General features: G+C 38.7%; 1 protein-coding gene across 1 annotated transcript in view; it reads right to left on the reverse strand.

The window, feature by feature from the left end:
- Positions 1 to 16,534, reverse strand: part of SPTA1 (spectrin alpha, erythrocytic 1) — a 100,586-nt gene that overhangs the window by 4,118 nt on the left and 79,934 nt on the right. The window contains exons 43-49 of the mRNA XM_035279487.3: positions 14,694 to 14,903; positions 12,340 to 12,636; positions 11,394 to 11,506; positions 10,206 to 10,223; positions 9,703 to 9,754; positions 6,466 to 6,653; positions 5,456 to 5,509 (exon numbers count right to left, since the gene is read on the reverse strand). Of these exons, the coding sequence (XP_035135378.3) occupies positions 5,456 to 5,509; positions 6,466 to 6,653; positions 9,703 to 9,754; positions 10,206 to 10,223; positions 11,394 to 11,506; positions 12,340 to 12,636; positions 14,694 to 14,903 (932 nt within the window). The remainder of the gene's footprint in view (positions 1 to 5,455; positions 5,510 to 6,465; positions 6,654 to 9,702; positions 9,755 to 10,205; positions 10,224 to 11,393; positions 11,507 to 12,339; positions 12,637 to 14,693; positions 14,904 to 16,534) is intronic.

The following is a 16,534-nucleotide window of genomic DNA, read 5'->3' on the forward strand; positions in this document are numbered from 1 at the left end:
CCAATATTCAACATCCTTAAAGAAAGGACCTTGCAACCTAGAATCTCATATCCAGCAAAACTAAGCTTCATAAGTGAAGGAGAAATAAAATCCTTTAGGAACAAGCAATTGCTGAGAGATTTCATCACCACCAGGCCTGCCTTACAAGAGCTCCTGAAAGCAGCACTAAACATAGAAAGGAAAAACCAATATCAGCCACTCCAAAAACATACCAAATGGTAAAGACCATAGACACAATGAAGAAATTAGGCCAACCAAAGGGCAAAACAACCAACCAGTAATGAAATGGCAGGATCAAATTCACACATAACAATATTAACATTACATGTAAATGAACTAAATGCCCCAATAAAAAGACACAGACTGGCAAATTGGATAAAAAGCCAAGAACCATCAGTGTGCTGTATTTAGGAAACCCATCTCATGTGCAAAGACACACAGACTCAAAATAAAGGAATGGGAGAAGAATAACTAAGTAAATGGAGAGCAAAAAAAAAAAAAAAAAAAGTCGGGTGGCAATCCCAGTCTCTGATAAAATGGACTTTAAACCAACAAAAATCAAAAGAGACAAAGAAGGGCATTATATAATGGTAAAAGGATCAGTACAACAAGAGGAGCTAATGATCTTAAGCATATACAGCACCCAATACAGGAGCACCTAGATACATAATGCAAGTCCTTAATGACCTACAAAGAGACTTAGACTTCCACACAATAATGGTGGGAGACTTTAAAACTCCACTGTCACTATTAGACAGATCAACGAGACAGAAAATCAACAAGGAAATCTAGGACTTGAATGCAGATCTGGACCAAGCGAACTTAATAGACATTTGCAGAACTCTTAACCCCAAATCCACAGAATATACATTCTTCGCAGCACCACATCACAATTACTCTAAAATCAACCAAATAATTGGAAGTAAATCACTCCTCAGCAAATGCAAAAGAACGGAAATCATAACAAACAGTCTCTTACACCACAGTGCAATCAAATTAGAACTCAGGATTAAGAAACTAACTCAAAACCACACAATTTCATGGAAAATGAACAACTGGCTCCTGAATGTAGACTGTATAAAGAATGAAATGAAGGCAGAAATAGAGATGTTCTTCGAAACCAATGAGAACAAAGACACAACACACCAGAATCTCTGGGACACATTCAAAGCAGTGTCTAGAGGGAAAATGATAGCAATAAATGCCCGCATGAGGAGCAAGAAAGGTCTAAAATCGACACCCTATCATCAAAATTGAAAGAGTTAGAGGAGCAAGATCAAAAAAACTCAAAAGCTAGCAGAAGATAAGAAATAACTAAGATCAGAGCAGAACTGAAGGAGATAGAGACACAAAAAACCCTTCAAAAAAATCAACAAATCCAGGAGCTGGTTTTTTGAAAAGAACAACAAAATAGACCACTAGCCAGACTAATAAAAAAGAAAGAGAGAAGAATCAAATAGATGCAATAAAAATGATAAAGGGGACATCACCACCAATTCCACAGAAATACAATCTACCATCAGAGATTACTACAAAGAACTCTAGGCACACAAAACAGTAAATGTGGAAAGAATGGATAAATTCCTGGACACTTGCATTCTCCCAAGACTAAACCAGGAAGAAGCTGAATCCCTGAATATACCAGTAACAAGGGCTCAAGTTGAGGCATCAATTAGTAGCCTACCAACTAAAAAAAGCCCAGGTCCAGATGGGTTTACAACCGAGTTCTACCAGACTTACAAAGAGGAGCTGGTATCATTCCTTCTGAAACTATTCCAAACAATACAAAAAGAGGGAATCCTCCCCAACTCCCCAACTCATTTTATGAGATCAATATCATCCTAATACCAAAACCGGGCAGAGATGCAACTAAATAAGAAAACTTCAGGCCAGTATCCATGATGAACATAGATGCAAAAATCTTCAACAAAATACTGGCAAACAGAATGCAACAGCAAATCAAAAAGCTTATTCATCATGATCAAGTAGGCTTCATCCCAGGGATGCAAGGCTGGTTCAACATACACAAGTCTATAAATGTAACCCACCACATAAACAGAACCAAAGACAAAAACCACATGATTATCTCAATAGACGCAGAGAAGGCCTTCAACAAAATTCAACAGCACTTTATGCTAAAAACCCTCAATAAACTAGGCATCAATGGTACGCATCACAAAATAAGAAAAGCTATTTATGACAAATCCACAGTTAATATCATACTGAACGGGCAAAAACTGGAAGCATTACCTTTGAAATCTGGCACAAGACAAGGATGCCCTCTCTCACCACTCCTATTCAATGTAGTATTGGAAGTTCTAGCCAGGGCAATCAGGCAAGAGAAAGAAATAAAGAGCATTCAAATAGGAAGAGAGGAAATCAAATTGTCTCTGTTCGCAGATGACATGATTGTATATTTAGAAGACCCCATTGTCTCAGCCCAAAATCTCCTGAAACTAATGAGCAACTTCACTGACGTCTTAGGATACAAATTCAATGTGCAGAAATCACAAGCATTCCTATACACCAATAACAGACTAACAGAGAGCCAAATAAAAAGTGAACTCCCATTCACAATTGCTACAAAGAGAATGAAATACCTAGGAATACAACTATCAAAGGATGTAAAGGACCTCTTCAAGGAGAACTACAAACCATTGCTAAAGGTAATAAGAGAGGACACAAACAGATGGAAAAACATCCCATGCTCATGGTTGGGAAGAATCAACATCGTGAAAATGACCATACTGCCCAAAGTAATTTATAGATTCAACGCTATCCCCATCAAGCTAACAATGACCTTCTTCACAGAACTGGAAAAAAACACTTTGAACTTCATATGGAACCAAAAGAGAGCCCCCATAGCCAAAACAAACCTAAGCAAAAAGAACAAAGCTGGAGGCATCACACTGCCTGACTTCAAACTACACTACAAGGCCACAGTAATCAAAAGAGCATGGTACTGGTAGCAAAACAGAGACATAGACCAATAGAACAGAATAGAGGCCTCAGAAGCAACACCACACATCTACAATCATCGGATCTTTGACAAACCTGAGAAAAACAAGCAATGGGGAAAGGATTCTCTGTTTAATAAATGGTGTTGGGAAAACTGGCTAGCCCTGTGCAGAAAGCAGAAACTGGACTCCTTCCTGACACCTCACACTAAAATTAACTCCAGATGGATTAAAGATTTAAACATAAGACCTAACACCATAAAAACCCTAGAAGAAAACCTAGGCAAAACCATTCAGGACAGAGGTACAGGCAAGGACTTCATGAGTAAAACACCAAAAGCAATGGCAACAAAAGCCAAAATAGACAAATGGGATCTAATTAAAATCCAGAGCTTCTGTACAGCAAAGGAAACAATCATTAGAGTAAACTAGCAACCAACAGAATGGGAAAAATTTTTTGCAGTCTACCCATCTGACAAGGGGCTAATACCCAGAATCTACAAAGAACTAAAACAGATTTACAAGAAAAAATCAAAGAAACCCATTCAAAAGTGGGCAAAGGATATAAACAGACACTTTACAAAAGAAGACATTGATGAGGACAACAAACATATGAAAAAATGCTCATCAATCACTAGTCATTAGAGAAATGTAAATCAAAACCACATTGAGATATCATCTCATACCAGTTAGAATGGTGATCATTAAAAAATCTGGAGACAACAGATGCTGGAGAGGATGTGGAGAAATAGGAACACTTTTACACTGCTGGTGGGAGTGCAAATTAGTTCAACCATTGTGGAAGACAGTGTGATGCTTCCTCAAGGACCTAGAAATAGAAATTCCATTTGACCCAGCAATTCCATTACTGGGTATATACCCAAAGAATTATAAATTGTTCTATATAAAGACACATGCACATGTATGTTCACCGCAGCGCTGTTTACAATAGCAAAGACCTAAAACCAACCTAAAAGTCCATCACTGATAGACTGGATAAAGAAAATGTGGCACATATACACCATAGAATACTACACAGCCATAAAAAACAATGAGTTCATGTCCTTCATAGGGACGTGAATTAATCTAGAAACTATCATTCTCAGAAAACTGACACAAGAACAGAAAACCAAACACCATATGTTATCACTCATAGGAGGGTGTTGAACAATTAGAACACATGGACACAGGGAGGGGAGCTTCACACACTGTGGTCAGTGGTGGGGGTGGGGGCTAAGGGAGGGACAGAGGCGGTGGGGAAGGTAGCAAGAGATAATGAGGGGAGAAACACCAGATATAGGTGATGGGGGGATGAAGGCAGCAAACCACCTTGCCATGTATGTACCTATGCAACAATCCTGCATGATCTGCACATGTACCCCAGAACCTAAATTACAATTTTTTAAAAAATGGCTATCTTTAAAAATCTGGAGACAACAGATGTTGGAGAGGATGTGGAGAAATAAGAACACTTTTACACTGTTGGTGGGAGTGTAAATTAGTTCAACCATTGTAAGAGACAGTGTGGCAATTCCTCAAGGACCTAGAAATAGAAATTCCATTTGACCCAGCAATCCCATTACTGGGTATATATCCAAAGGATTATAAATTGTTCTGTTATAAAGACACATGCACACATATGTTCATTTCAGCACTGTTTACAATAGCAAAGACCTGGAACCAACCCAAATGTCCATTGTTGATAGACTGGACAAGGAAAATGTGGCACATATACACCATGGAATACTATGCAGCCATAAAAAATGATGAGTTCATGTCCTTTGTAGGGACATGGATGAATCTGGAAACCATCATTCTCAGCAAACAGCCACAAGAACAGAATCACACACAGGGGTCTCTTTGGGGGAACTAGGGGAGGGACAGTGAGGAGTAGGGAGGTTGGGGAGGGATAACATGGGGAGAAATGCCAGATATAGGTGACGGGGGGTGGATACAGCAAACCACATTGCCATTTATGTACCTATTCAACAGTTCTGCATGTTCTGCACATGTACCCCAGAATGTAAAGTACAATTATATATATGTGTATATATATGTATATATATATGCGTGTGTATATATATACATATATATATGCGTGTGTATATATATATACATATATATATGCGTGTGTATATATATATACATATATATATGCGTGTGTATATATATACATATATATATGCATGTGTGTATATATATACATATATATATGCGTGTGTATATATATGTATATGTATATATATGAAAGCCTGTTTGTGTCCCTGTACAGTTTTTAACCTAATGGATAGAGACAAGAGCATAAAACACTGAGAATAAAGAAATGTGTTTCTTGAATTCCCAAAAGCTCATAGAAAGCCATGACTGGAGCCATGAACATCACTAGATCTTCATTTAAGATCCTACCAAGCCTCATAGCGTGACTGAAACATTATTTGTAGACTCATTCTGAAGAGTCTGAAAAACGAAGAAGCAGTAAACTATGAAATTACACTCACTTATAGATTGTGCTAAACTCCTTTAGAGTGTCTTCACTCACACCTATGGTGTCCCTGAAAGAAAAAAAAAAACACAAATTTACCCTGTATGTAAAACACAGAGTAGCAGAACACAAGTCATGAGAGAGGAAGAGAGAGGAATTTTAATGGACGATTTTGCTAATTGAACCATCTAGTTCAGGAGCTGGCAAACTATAGTCCATGGGCCAAATCTAGCTGCCACCTGTTTTTGTACTGTCCAGGAGCCAAGAGTTTTTACATTTTCATATGGTTGAAGACAATCAAAAGAAGAAAATTTTTTGAAACACGAAAATGATATAAAATTTAAATTTCAATGTCCATAAATAAAGTTTTATTGGAACATGGCCATGGTCATTCACTTGTCATAGCTGCTTTTTTCACTACAACAGCAGAGTCGAAGAGTTATAGCAGAAAATATATATGCTTCACAAAGTCTAAATTATGTATTATCAGGCCATTCACAGAAAAAGTTTGCCAGTTCTAATCTAGATAAAAATGTTGTCAAAAAGCTACTGACACCTAGAGCTGCTTAGATATAATGAATTTATCTAGAAAATGAGTTTCTACCCCTCTGCTCTATTTGGCCACACGTTAAATGTTTCCTTTATTCTAGACGTTATATTTTAGATACAATTCTATGAAAGGAAATGGTTTCCTAAGGGATCACAATTGAGAGTCTCATTAAAGTGTCATGTCACATAAAAGATCACGTAAGATGGTGAAGGGACTCTGAGAAACTGTGTATAAAAGTCAGTTGTTATCCAAATGAGTGATGAGTAGGCTCAGGTGGATGGAGAGCACTAACTTTTTTTTTCATGATGGATTTCAGTATAAAGAGAAATAGTCATTCCGTGGGGCAGTAAAGACACAGACTGTTGGTTCTCTGAAGCAGCTCTTTTACCTGATGCACCAAACTCTAGCTCTTAATTAAGGTCCTAAAGCTAACACCATCTGCACCCCTCCCTGCCCTGGCCTCATGCCCTCAATACTTGGCCTGGATCTGTTGCTCCAGGTTGTGTTGCATCCGCAATCCAAGCTGGTAGAGTTGGTCCCACTGCTGGGCCAATCCAATGGTGCTGTATTTAATATCAAGGATCAGAGCGTCTTCCAAGTTGTCCCCCAGGTCCTCAATCTTGGTTAGTTGACGCTTCATTGCCTGGATCTCCTTCTGTTTTCTCTGGAAAAATGACAGGGAAGAGAGGCAGTCAGTTGCCCAGGTTACCAGCTCAAAACCTAAACGTGGAAGAGTAGATAACAGGCTGATTTTATTTTCGGGGATCTTCTTCTTCTCTGAAAAAAATGAACTCTTCAGGAAAACCACTTCACTTCTGTAGTCCTCATTTATAAAATAAAGGGAAGTTTAGGTGAATAATACTTGTCATTCTGGTATTCTGTAATATATAAATCTAAAGTAGTTATACACACACTCACACACACATACATCAATATCTATAATCTATCTATCTATCTATCTATCTATCTGTCATCTATCTATCTATCTATATCTATCTATCATCTATTGAGAGAGCCAATAAACAAGAATAGAATTTCCAGGGTCCATGCATCATCATTGGCTCCCAGTGCTCTGCACTTGGACTTATCTGCAACACTGATTGTGGCTAAGCTCTTGTGTTGTTCACTCCTGAGCTGCCTTCATCAACTTGGGATGACGTTCATGGGTTGCTCCTGCCATCTACTCATGTTATATGCCAAATTTCTGCATCTTACCCATGCTTTTTCAATGAGAGAAGATTGCTCCCCACAGAGGGTAGGTGTGAATTGATTCTGATGATTGTGGAGCACAGTGAAAAAAATCTGGGATACGACAAAAGATTGTAACCCTTCAAAGGTCAAATTTGCCTGATATCTTTTTTTAAAGTTTTAATTATATATAATAGATGTACACATTTCAGGGTATACATGACAATTTAATATGTTCATATAATTTATAAAGATCACATCAGTATACATTGGATGTCTATTGCCTTAAGTATCTGTCTTGTCTTTATGCTATAAACAATCAAATTATTTTCTTCTAACTATTTTGAAATATACGAGATATTATTGTAAACTATAGTCACTAAATAAGACTAGTCACTAGTCTTATTCTATCAAACTGTATATTGATACCCAATAATCAACCTCTCTTCATTCTTCCTATCCTCTAGTAACCTCCAATGTACTCTCTATCTTTATGAGATCCATTTTTTTAAATTTTTTTTTTTTTTTGAGACGGAGTTTCGCTCTTGTTACCCAGGCTGGAGTGCAATGGCGCCATCTCGGCTCACCGCAACCTCTGCCTCCTGGGTTCAGGCAATTCTCCTGCCTCAGCCTCCTGAGTAGCTGGGATTACAGGCATGCGCCACCATGCCCAGGTAATCTTTTGTATTTTTAGTAGAGATGGGGTTTCACCATGTAGACCAGGATGGTCTCGATCTCTTGACCTCGTGATCCACCCGCATCGGCTTCCCAAAGTGCTGGGATTACAGGCTTGAGCCACTGCACCCGGCCGCTATGAGATCCATTTTTTTAGCTCCCACTTAGGAGTGAAAGCATACAATATTTGTCTTACTGTGCTTGGCTTCTTTCACTTAACATAATGACAGTCATTTCCATCTGCATTGCTGCAAATGTCAGAATTTTATTTATTTATTAATTAATATTATTATTGTTTTTTGAGACAGGGTTTCATTCTTGTTACCCAGGCTGGAGTGCAATGGTGCGATCTCGGCTCACCACAACCTCTGCCTCCTGGGTTCAGGCAATTCTCCTGCCTCAGCCTCCTGAGTAGCTGGGATTATAGGCACGTGCCACCATGCCCAGCTAATTTTTTGTATTTTTAATAGAGACGGGATTTCACCATGTTGACCAGGATGGTCTTGATCTCTTGACCTCTTGATCCACTGGCCTCGGCCTCCCAAAGTGCTAGGATTACAGGCTTGAGCCACCGTGCCCGGCCAGAATTTTATTTTTTAATGGATAAATAATATTCCATTGTGTATACTGTTTTCTTTATCAGTTAATCCATTGATTCCATATTTTGGCTGTTGTAAATCATGCTGTTATAAACATTGGAGTGCAGGTATTTGTCTGATATGTTAATTTCCTTTCTTTTAGATATATACCCAGTAATGGGACTCATGAATCATATGGTATTTCTCTTTTCAGTTTTTTTTTCCTTTGAGATGGAGTCTCGCTCTGTCACCAGGCTGGAGTGCAGTGGCAAGATCTCGGCTCACTGCAACCTCCACCTTCTGTGTCCAAGTGATCCTCATGCCTCAGCCTCCCAAGTAGCTGGGACTACAGGTGTGCGTCACCATACCCAGCTAATTTTTGTATTTTTCATGGAGATGGGGTTTCACCATGCTGGCCAAGATGGTCTTGATCTTTGGACCTCATAATCTGCCCACCTCAGCCTCCCAAAGTGCAGGGATTACAGGTGCCCAGCCTCTCTTTTTAGTTTTTTGAGGAATTTCCATACTGTTTTCCATAGTGGCTATACCATTTCTACTTTCTCTACATCCTCACCAGTATCTCTTATTCCTTGTCTTTTTGATAAAAGCCACTTTAACTCAGGTGAGATGACAGTCAAAACTACCTGACATCTTGCTCTTTAGTATTTCATTTTTTTTTTTTTGGTTAGAAAATAATTAAATGTAATTACTTCCTTTTTTTTTTTCTCCTGGAAGAACAATAGCAAAAAAAATGTTGAGAAACACTGTTCTAACCCATTACTTCACTCAATTGTCAAGAGATGATTACACTCAACTGTCATCTTACTACCTCATATAAAAACAGAAATCTGCCAGTGTTAGGTGCTTTCACATTTGCTCCTCCACTTCACCATTATGTTCCAAATCCTTTCTAGTCACAAAACGTGAACCTGTCCGCCCACTGTTCCCGAAGCCTCTCCCACTCTGGGCAGCTCAGAGTCTTCCATAAAATTATTTCTTTGAGGCAAACAATGACTCTACAATGGATATTAGCTCTAGTGTGTAGATTCAGAAATTGAATTTCAGAAATTTAAGTAGACTGAGGTTCATATTCATAATGTGGTGGCCTATGGTTAAAATGCAAATTGGTGATAGAATCGGAACTACAGCCTTAGCTTTCTGACTTTAGGTGATATGTACCTAAAAGTATTACCTGGGCTGCCCTTAACTGATTATTTTTGCATTCTTTATAATTTTAACAGTATCTTCAGCTAATGAAAACACAATACTTACTTTATTTGCTTCCAGCTGGGATTCCAGAGTTCCTGTTTCTTTGAGCAATGATCTAGTTAAGAACCAAAGGAAAACATTACGCATCACATCACAGGTCAGTATTTCATACATGCACACCAAGTCAGAGCTCCTCTGCTTCAACTTCTCCAAGGTTATGTGGCTTCCAGGAAGCAACGTTTTATAGAGTCACATTTTCACAACCTTGCCAGCCTGACAAGAAGGGAAGACTTTCCCAAGTTCTCCGACTAGGAGAAGGGATTTAATTAAGTATCCCTCTTAATTATTCTTTGTAAACACACACTTAACCAATGAAGGCAAGATTCCATCTACTGAAGTGTAAGGGCAGAATAAAATAAAATGAGCTTTTCTTTTTCACTCCACATTTTTATTTACATACTACCATATTACAATGGAATGAAAATGTCTCAGCACTAAGTCCTTCTTAATGAATTCTTAGAGAAAAATACAATAAAACAAACATGATGATAACATAAAATACTGACCCATCCAGAAAGTAAGCCCTGGACATGGAGGTCCGGAACAGGAATCACATGAGAGAAAAGGGAGATGATATGTTAAAATTGAATACTTTAATGATCTCATTTCCTCAGATTTATGAAACATTTAAATCTTTTATAGCCACAAAGCATGAACCTGACCACCCACTGGTTCCCAAGGCTTCCCTGACTCTGAGGTCAGAGTTTCCCATAAAGCTCCTTGCTTCAGGACAAAGAGCACCAATGTCAAGCAAAATGCTTGGTGTTGGACACACACAGCCAGGATGTGATGAAGTCACTAAGAAAAGAGGAAGAGGAGGGTGTTCTGTGCCTTCTCTGCCTTCTGTCAGATGGCTTAGACATGGTACATGATTGCTTTTTGTTCATTTATCCTTGTCATTGACAATGTAGGAAAGTACATATCATAAATTGTCGAAACCACTACATTAACCCTCAGAACAACACAGTTTTGACCCACACACAGGATACTATCTACCAACTGTGACCATGTATTCTAACATATTACATCTTCTAAGTCTCCTTTTTCTACGTCATTTACCCCAGAAGATGTGATATATGTTATCTCCAGGTACAGAACAGTTTATTATTAATAAGCACAATTAACATATATTATCTCACTTGATTCTCATTACAATTTTAGTAGGTACACAACAGAATAGCTTCACATGAGGTATTCATAGAAGGTTCTGCTTTTGGTTGTGGTAGTAAATACATATGTGACCTTGAGCAAGTAAATTTATCCACCTGCACTTTCCACACCTGGAAACAGAGCGAATAAGACTTGCTTTGTATGCTTTTCAAGATTGCTCTGACAGTTAGGTGAAGTAACAGATATGGAAGTACCCTGTAAAGTGCAATGTGGCATACAGATATAATAAATTGTTATTATTTTGGACTGAAATTACAGGCAACAGAAAGAAAGTTGAGAGTACCAAGGAGAGAATACAGAAGTGTACACAATGAACACCAGGCTGAAATTGTCATTTCTTGGTTTTCCAAGGATTGATTCAGAAAACGGTCAACTCCAAATATAAAGCATAGGCAAGATACAGTGATTTGAGGGCAGAATACATGCTGTAGGAATCTCTCCTCTTCCCTTCAAATGCGTATTTTATCCCTATGGCAAATGGTGTGTAGCGTAGGGGTGATGGTTTGGGATGTAGCATAGCACACCTGGTTTCCAGGATCCACTGAAGGAAGGCACTAGCATTCTGTTCAAACTCCTGACACATCTCAAAGTTCTTGACCTGTCTTGCCTCTTCCTTTTGCAGCTCCTGCTCCCGTTCCTAAAACACCAAATCACAGATAATGTGACTGACGTTGAAGACCTTTCTTTGCCATTAGAGAATTTGCTGGTAGTCTCAACAGCATATCTTCCCTCTCTCAAGTCTAACCTAGCTTCCACAGGTGTGTGCCTATGTGCTCACATTCCATGCAGTCCAATCTCTCACCCCTACAATGTAAAGATAGCTTATGTACTTCCCAAGAGTACTTGCAGCATTCTCTTAGACCAAGCTCTGTAGCAAGTAAGTTAGTAATAAAGGCAAATCTCCCTTCTTTATAATTTTTTTTGGTGAAATTTAATTTAAATGAACATAAAAGCAGCCTTAAAGGGCTTGCTACCCTTAGAAACAACAGTTGTCATCTAAAAATGGTGACATTATTGTCTTTTATTACACTTTTTTTATGTTTTATAGTTTCAGTAATGAGCATCATTATGCACAGACAAAAATTAAAAATAGATACATAGCAAGGCACTTTTGGAAGTATATATAAAAAAGAAAATGCCTTGATTGGGGGGATATGCAGACTCTGAAAACATGCACAAACCTCATGAACTTTTCACAGTTCATCATCAGAACCATGTCTCGGGGCTTCTGTTTGCTTCTCAAAATTATTGTTCAATACTCAGGGGCAGGAAACTGCTCAAATTATGGGGCACAGAGTATACTTATTGTGAACATATTTTTCAATCTGTCTTAGACAGTCATGTTTTATGACTACTGTCCCAGTATAATTATTAATAGTGCTCCTTCTATCTCAAAAGTCTCTTAACTTGGATAATAAAGTGGTTATGCTCATTGTAGCCAAAGGAAGTTTCTGCCATGTTCTAGGTTACCTTGATGATGTCAGATAGGTGCTTCCAGATCCTCTCCAGCACCTCCACTGTTAACCAGGTATAAGGGCTAGAGGGCACACCTAAGGCCTTAATCTGATGGTCTAGCTCCAGCAAATATTTAAAGTCTGCTTGAGCCCCAGCCAAGGAGGCCAAGAAATCCTCGTGGTCTTTCTGCAGCCGCCGAATTTCATTCAGAGAGACGCAGTGCACGGGCTCTGACAAGTTTTCTTCCGCCTTTTCACACCAGTTGTTGAAAGCTGAAGCCTTATGTGCAAATTCCATGAACAGCTCCTCAGCCTGCATAGAGAGAGAAAAAAGACACTACCATCTTTCCTGATAAAGCCTCTCAGCAGAAGAGAAGATTGAGGATAAACATAATGCCTGTCTTTAAATCTCTGCAGGGCCAGGAATCTAAAAGGGCAGAACTAAAACCAATAGGGTCTACGTTCTTTGATGGGTGAGCATGTGAGTTAGAGGTACAAGCCCTGGTTCTGGCATTTCTCATTGAGTGAAATTGTTTAAATCTTCCATCATTTACAAATGAGGGGGTCGAATGATTTCTGAAGTTATTTCAGTTTTAAAATTCCAAAAGTGGCAAAGGTAGTTTTCAATTATACAGTTTATGATTCTAAAGTCTATGCTCCAATTCTACCTGGTAGGTAGTAAACATTAAAAAAAAAAGGCATTGGATGAACGGATAAAATAATAATTGAATAAATAAACCAAGAAAATCTGTTGTCTCCTTTATCTACGTTATCTTTTTATCCTACAAGCTTCTGTAGACCACACCCAGCTGACTGCTCTTTGACAAGGCTAGATCATTCTCCTGACTTCCTTTTAAACCTTGTTCAGGCCTCATTTCATGGCCGAAGCTTTCCAAACCACTGCTTAAACTCATTTTCTACCCTCTATCCTGTATCCTTAGCACAAATATATGCATCATTGTATCACTGTCTGGAGTTATCCATGTGCTCTGAATAGCTCTCAATTTTCTGTATTACTGAATGACAGAAAAAGCATGTTTTTTTTTCAAACAGCAAGTGATCAAAAATACTTTTATACTTAAAATACATCACAGATTTTGGGTTAGCAGATTGTACTTCTAAAGAGGTTTGTCTTGAGCAAACATGAAAATGAATTTTTTATTCTCAAATAAAAGAATTAAAAAGAAGAAAACTGCCCAAATGGAGGAGGGATTACAGAGGTATTAAACCATTACATCTGATCCTGTACTCATTTCAGCAATCCATATGCCAAAATAGATCAATAGAGAAAATTAACATGACCTCTACATGGAAAGGACACAGAAACCTTAAAGTATTTCATATTATTTCCATAATATTATAGATTGAGTGAATATTTTATAAATATTTTGTAATCAGAAAATAAAACTCCTTGCAGTTTGAAAATTTTAAAAAAAGATTAAAAATATGAAGGAGTGTCCCATGTAGAATGCACATATATGTGTAAATTTGCCCACTTAACTGATTTAATTTTTCACCTAAGATTTATTTAGGTCCTATGTTTTGCAAAAGTGGAGAAATTAACTAAGAATCTAACCTGACTTTTGCTCATGTATTATTTCCTAAATTCTCTAACTCCTTGACTTAATTTGTTACCAAGTACAATGTTTCTTAGGGTCTAAGAGTGCTCAGTAATTCCACTGACCATTCTGAGTTTCTTTTATTATTGATATTTTTATGATCAATATCCAATGCCTTGGCAGCTGATATTTTTATGATCAGTACCTAATGCCTTAGCAGCGAACATTTGATGGAAATTTTTAATCACATATTTAGATGGAACTTAGGGTTTATATTGCACGTTTAGATCCATTATCTTTTTTAATAGTAATAATACAGAAAGGCAGGATAGGATGGTGATATACTCTATTTTCTAAATGGGATATAAAGGTTTGGGATGTTAAGTGACTTTTACAAGGTCTTCAACCTAGGAAAGCTTGATATAAGTTGAGAACATGTTTATGACAACTTGTCCAACGCTCCTTTTATTTGGGTTAGGAAAAACAGGGGACAACCTTGACTTTTGCCTGACAGTTTTAATTCTATCATATACAAAGACCTCCCACCCTCTTATTCCATCCACCTCTCCTACTCTATTTGCCTGGCTTCCATCTCAAGTTAGTGATGTAGCTAGCTAATCAATCAATCTAAAAATTTTTCTTAAAGCTTCTCTTCAATCTACTTTTTGCTCAATAAGAATATCTTCCCAGCCTCTTTCAATGCAATAAAAGATTTATGTATTATCCAAACAGAGTTTCCAATATCTGTTTCTGAATTTCATGGCTAATATGGAGATAGCAGAGAATCAATCATGCCTCATTTTTTTAAAACCTTTTGTAGAGGCAGCTGTTTCTCCATCAGTTTCTGTCTGTGGACTGCAGAGGCTTCTAGCAACTGTTCCCAGCGCTTCAGCAGGGCAGCATAACGCTCTTCAATGGCTTTAGACTGGCTGTGTTGAGCAGCAATCAGTTGATCCTTCAGGTCAGCGATCTCGGAAAGTCTCTCTTGCTGAAAACTCTGCAGACTGGCTTCCAGAGTGTCCTGAGAAAGATCAGGAGAGATGCTATGAACAGGAAAACGGTGCAGGGGTCATTCACATCTGGATTCCACCAGATTTTAATTATAGATAAGGCAAGAATTAAGATGATGATTAAGAAAAAGGAAATATAACTTAGAGATGTATGCAAACATTTGGGGCTGAAAGCTCCAGTTTATGTATATTTTACTGTTAGATTTTATGTTTTATATAATATTAATTGATATGGTTTGGCTGTATCCCTAACCAAATCTCATCTTGAATTGTAGTTCCCATAGTCCCTACATGTTGTGGGAGGGAGACAGTTGGAGGTAATTTAATCATGGGGGCAGTTACCCTCATGCTGTTCTTGTGACAGTGAGTTTGTTCTCACAGATCTGATGGCTTTATAAGGGACTTTTCTTCCTTTTGCTCAACACTTCTTCCTGCTGCCATGTGAAGAAGGACATGTTTGCTTCCCCTTCTGCCATGATTGTAAGTTTCCTGAGGCTTCCCCAGCCATGCTGAAATGTGTCATTTAAACCTCCATTTTTCATAAATTACCTGGTGTTGGGTATGTCTTTATAAGCAGTGTGAGAACAGACTAACACAGTACACTGGTACAGCAAAGAATGGGGTGCTGCTATAAAGATACCTGAAAATGTGGAAGTGACTTTGAAACTGCCTAACAAGCAGAGCTTGGAACAGTTTGGCAGGCTCAGAAGACAGGAAGATGTGGTAAATTTTGGAATTTCATAGACACTTGTCAAATGGCTTTGACCAAATTGCTGATAGTGATATGGACAATGAAGTACAGGGTGTGGTGGTCTCAGATGGAGATGAGGAACTTGTTAGGAGCTGAAATAAAGGTGTTTCCTGCTAGGCTTTAGCAAAGAGACTGGAAGCATTTTGCTCCTGCCCTAGAAATCTGTGGAACTTTGAACTTGAGAGAGATTATTTAGGGTATCTGACAGAAGAAATTTCTAAGCAGCAAAGCATTCAATAGGAAGCAGAACATGAGTTTGGTAGTTTGTAGCCTGGTGATGCAATAGAAAAGCAAAACCCATTTTCTGGGGAGAAACTCAAGCCAGCTGCAGAAATTTGTTTAAGTAACAAGTAGCTGAAGGTTCATCACCAAGACAAGGGATGGGAGGAGGAATGCCTCCAGGGCATGTCAGAAAGCTCCATGGCAGCCCCTCCCATCACAGGCTGCAAGGCTTAGGAGGGGAAAATGGTTTCCTGGGATGGGCCCAGAGCCCCCTACTTTGTGCAGCCTAGTGGCTTGGTGCTCTGCATTCAGCTGTTTTAGCCATAGCTAAAAGGGGCCAAGGTACAACTCAGGCCATTGCTTCAGAGGGTGCAAGCTTCAAGCCTTGGCAGCTTCCATGTGGTGTTGAGCCTTCAGGTACACAGAAGTCAAGAATTGAGGTTTGGGAGCCTCTTAGATTTCAGAGGATGTACAGAAACACCTAGATGTTCAGGCAGAAGTCTGCTGCAGCGGCAAAGTCCTCATGGAGAACCTCTGCTAGGGCAACACAGAAGGGAAACATGGGGTTGGAGCCCCCCACAGAGTCCCCACTGGGGTACTACCTAGTGGAGCTGTGAGAAAAGGGCCACTATCCTCTGGACTGTAGAATGGTAGATCCACCAACATCTT

The sequence above is a fragment of the Callithrix jacchus genome, chromosome 18 (assembly GCF_049354715.1).
Source record: "Callithrix jacchus isolate 240 chromosome 18, calJac240_pri, whole genome shotgun sequence".
NCBI classification, from domain to species: Eukaryota; Metazoa; Chordata; class Mammalia; order Primates; family Cebidae; genus Callithrix; species Callithrix jacchus.